The sequence below is a fragment of the Asparagus officinalis genome, chromosome 9 (assembly GCF_001876935.1).
Source record: "Asparagus officinalis chromosome 9, Aspof.V1, whole genome shotgun sequence".
NCBI classification, from domain to species: domain Eukaryota; kingdom Viridiplantae; phylum Streptophyta; class Magnoliopsida; order Asparagales; family Asparagaceae; genus Asparagus; species Asparagus officinalis.
The window spans coordinates 17,062,623-17,066,745 of NC_033802.1; the positions used below are offsets into that span (position 1 = coordinate 17,062,623).

The 4,123-nt window shown below is 34.6% G+C and overlaps 1 protein-coding gene across 1 annotated transcript; it reads left to right on the forward strand.

The window, feature by feature from the left end:
* Window positions 323–2,101, forward strand: LOC109823244. The gene is made up of 5 exons (XM_020389528.1): window positions 323–444; window positions 575–829; window positions 1,014–1,079; window positions 1,320–1,655; window positions 1,960–2,101. The coding sequence occupies exons 1-5, from the start codon at window positions 323–325 to the stop codon at window positions 2,099–2,101; spliced, it is 921 nt and encodes a 306-aa protein (XP_020245117.1).

Sequence of the window (4,123 nt, forward strand, 5' to 3'; positions counted from 1 at the left end):
AAGGTTATGAGTTCGCTGTTACGTATACTAGTTGGTTGCTATGGTTAGGCATTTGTTGTTAAGTATACGCGTTTGTTGTTAAGGTTACGGTTTTTCATTAAGGATAAGAGTTCATTGTTAAGGTTATGTGTTGACTGTTAAGTTTATGAGTTTGTTGTTAAGGTTAGGAGTTCGTTGCTGAGGTTATGTATTTTTTTACTTCTACAGGACTATCCTGATAGAAAATTTACGATGCGCAGCTACCACGCTCACCTAAACATATAATAATGAGCATATTCCTAATAACAATCCCACTGGCGACTCGATCATGCTACTGGTAGACATGATTAACAACCAAACAAAGATCCCAGCTGAGTGGCACACAGTCATACGTGATATTGGACAGAAATTTGATAGTACTGCTAAAGTTAGATTAGCACTTCAATACTATTCAATTGTTAAAAGGTTTGAGTATGATTTTTATCATAATGAACAAAGACGTATAAGAGTTCATTGCTGATTCAGGCATATGCTGGGTTTCCCTTGGATTTTGTTTTCTTCCCCACTCAGTAATTCATCGATCATGTCCATAAAGAATTTCTGTTCTACCCACACATGCAATCAATTATGGAGCTAGTGCTGGCAACTCAAGGGCATCAAGAAAGTTCATTGCAGGCCAAATACAAGATGTTTTAAAGGTTAAGCTAGATCTTCGTGCAGTTGATATCAAGAACGACATGCTCTCAAATTATGGCATCAAGATTAACTATACTAAAGCATGGAAAAGTAAAGAGACAGCTCAACAGGACATGTTCGGTGACGATGATGAGGCTTACGATTCACTGAGATGGTACATTCTTTTGTTCTTATGTTTTAGTTGTTAAGGTTACGTATTGGTTGTTAACCATATGTATTAGTTGTTAAGTTTATTGGTTGGTTGTTAAGCATACTTGTTGGTTGTTAAGGTTGAAGATTAGTTGTTATGGTTATGAATATGTTGCTAAGGTTACTGATTTGTTGTCATATTTATGCAGGTATGAAGCCATGGTTCATGCAACTAATCCAGAAAGTCGTGTTGCTATTGATGTTGATGACGAAAGGTTTAGGCATTTGCTCATAAGTTATAATGCATGTATTGAACGGTTCATTGATGGGTGTAGGCCTCTCTTGTTTTTGGATGGAACATTTTTTAAAGATTGCTACAGAGGCATACTACTTAGTGCCATTGGATATGACGGCAACCAGGGAATATTTCCTCTTGCTTATTGTGTATGCAACCAGGAGAATGAGGCTAATTGGAAATGGTTTTTATAAGGATTGTGGATGTTATTGTTTTATAGGGAAAAACCTTATAATCCTCCACATCAACTGGTAATGATTTCCGACGCTGACAAGGGTATTATGATAGCAGTCAAGGAATTCTTTCCAGATGCTTTCCATTCAAGGTGTGTTCTGTACCTAGTCGAGAATTTCAAAAAGAAGATGAAGGATTTTGGATACAAGGTAAATGTCGCCCAAATATTGGGTGATTTGTTACAATCAGCGACTTATAAGTACACAATTTCTAAATGGGATGATTACATGAAAAAATTAGCATCGATCGATCATAGGACTTATGTTACTACGATGGAATACTCCCCACAAAGATGGGCAAATGCTTATTTTCGTGATATAAGGTATGATAGCTTGGTTTAAACATTATCTTGTTAAGGCTACATTTTAGTTGTTAAGGTTAGAGTTAGCCTACAGTTTTGTTGTTAAGGTTAAGTTTTGGTTGTTAACGTTAGAGTTTTATTATTAAGGTTAGAGTTTTATTATTAAGATTAGCATTTGGTTGTTAAGGTTAGGGTTTTATTGTTAAGGTTAGTCTTTGGTTGTTAAGGTTATCTTTTGATTGTTAAGATTAGAGATTTATTGTTAAGTTAATCTTTTCATTGTTAAGTTTATTTTTGGATGTTAATCTTACTTCTAACTTTGTAGGTATGGCCATGTTACTTCAAACGTTACTGAGTCCTTCAACAGCTGGATAAGAAAGGCCCGAATGATGCGAATCTTACCTTTGGATGAGACGATACGGAAGCAAATCATGGAGCGCATGCATGAAAGGAGGCTAATGGCATAATGGCAGCGAATTGGTCTGGATACTTATGTCCAGAAGCGGAGATAGTGTTGAGTGAAAATATTCACCATGGTAGCTGCTTGGTCATTAAACATTCAACATAAGATATTATGGAGGTCGAGTCCAATAAAACTTGCCGTGTGGATTTGAAGAATTGGGCATGTTCATAAAGCGCTTAGGACACCACCCGCATTCCTTGCAAACATGCGTGCACTGTAATTACATGGATGAGACCAGATATTTATTAATATTATGATTTGTTTATGACTGATGACGCATTCAGAACAAGTTATACACCGATCCTCTTTCCTATCCCAGATTACGAGAAATGCTTTGTACTACCAGAAGATCGATTGTTAAAGACTCCTCTCTCCAAAAAAAAGATGGGGAAGACCATGTACTAGACGAATAAATAACTGGTCACTGAACACCCGTCCCGTTAAGTGCTCTCGATGCAACATGGAGGTCACAATCGTCAAACTTGTAATGAACCTATATAGTTTAGTGTTTTATTGTTAGGGTTATAGACTGGTTGATAAGGTTACTATTTGGTTATCATGTTTATGGATTTGTTATCAAGTATATCATTACAAGTGTTAAGGTTATGGCTTGGTTGTTAAGGTTATGACTTGGTTGTCAATTTGTAAATCTTCGTGAATTTGAAAATATGTTGATAAATAATAATAAATGTGTTATATGGTGATAAATAATATTTATTGATATTTGTGTATTCTAGAAATTGATTTGAGATCAATTCAATGTATATATATGAATATAGGTGTGAAATCTTACACTATATACACGAGCCTGAAATATGCAAAAACGACCAGTTAATAGTATATGTATTTTGCACAACGATTAAGTTAGAATCTTGAAAAACTCAAAAAAAAAAACAAAATTGTAGGTCTCATCAACATATTTTCAACAAATCTTAAATCACCTTATTCTAAAGTTGGATAAGAAAGTTACAGCCAAAACACAAAAGGTGGTTTTTCAAGTCAGACTAGGTTTCCTGGTTCGGGTCAAACGGGTTTGTTTCGGGTTTGCCTCTATAAATACCTGTGTTTTTCACAAAAATTCCTCTTTTTTATCATATCTCTGAACCCTAGCATTCGTCACCTCCTCTCAAAAAACCTAGATCTTTTTCTTATGAATTTTTTAAGCTTTGTGAAGCACAATACTGACACAATGGTGAGATTATCGATGTGTGGCAAGGGAGAACGGGTTGTTTGCACTTGTGGATTGCTTGATATTTATTTCAAAGGCTTACACATGAGTTTAAGGCAAGATCATCTTCACCCTAACCTGCACCTTTAGTTAATAAATGATTTAATATGTTTAAATCAATATTTTACATGTTTAAGCTTAATCTGATGTGTAAAAGATGAGATTTTTTATGTTAAATCTTAAACCAACGTTAGATCTATTTTATTTTCTTGCTGTTTATGTTAGTAACATGATCATGATCACTAGAGTTGAAATTATTTTAGTTTTTATCTTGTTAATCATGCTCTAATCATGTTTAAACCCTAGATTTACAAACTAGTTGAGTTTTTATGTAAGTTAACTATGTTTAAACCCTAGGTTTGTGAAAGCTAAGTAAGATGAACCCGTTTAACAAATTTTTTCCTTTTGTTCATGTTTATTTTATCATGTTTTAATGTTTTATGTTGTCTAACTAAGATTTTATAAGTTTAATCTCCATAGTGATGTTTCATGCATGTTTAAGGGTTTAAGCATGCTTCTTTTTGTAATTAAACATGTTATTGGTGTTTGATAATTCCCAGAGATGATGATTTAAAATTTATAATATTTTATATATATTTTAGTATGATTTAAACAGGTTTAAATCATAAAAACACGACACGAACTCAACAGCGCAGAAACCTGCACATTCTGTAGTTATCGGGTTCGGTCGACTGCATGCCAGGCAGAAGCCTGGGCAACCCCTGAAACCTGTCGCGATCGATCGATGCAAAGGTGCGGTCGATTGCCTACCTCTTTGATGGCTTGTACATGTTTTGT

Bases quoted from the DNA above. Each gene is read 5' to 3' on its own strand.
- LOC109823244 (XM_020389528.1), top strand. From the start codon at position 323: ATGATTAACAACCAAACAAAGATCCCAGCTGAGTGGCACACAGTCATA. The intron at 1,080-1,319 runs GTTTAGGCATTT...ATTGTTTTATAG, and splicing joins ATTGATGTTGATGACGAAAG to GGAAAAACCTTATAATCCTC. The intron at 1,656-1,959 runs GTATGATAGCTT...CTAACTTTGTAG, and splicing joins GCTTATTTTCGTGATATAAG to GTATGGCCATGTTACTTCAA.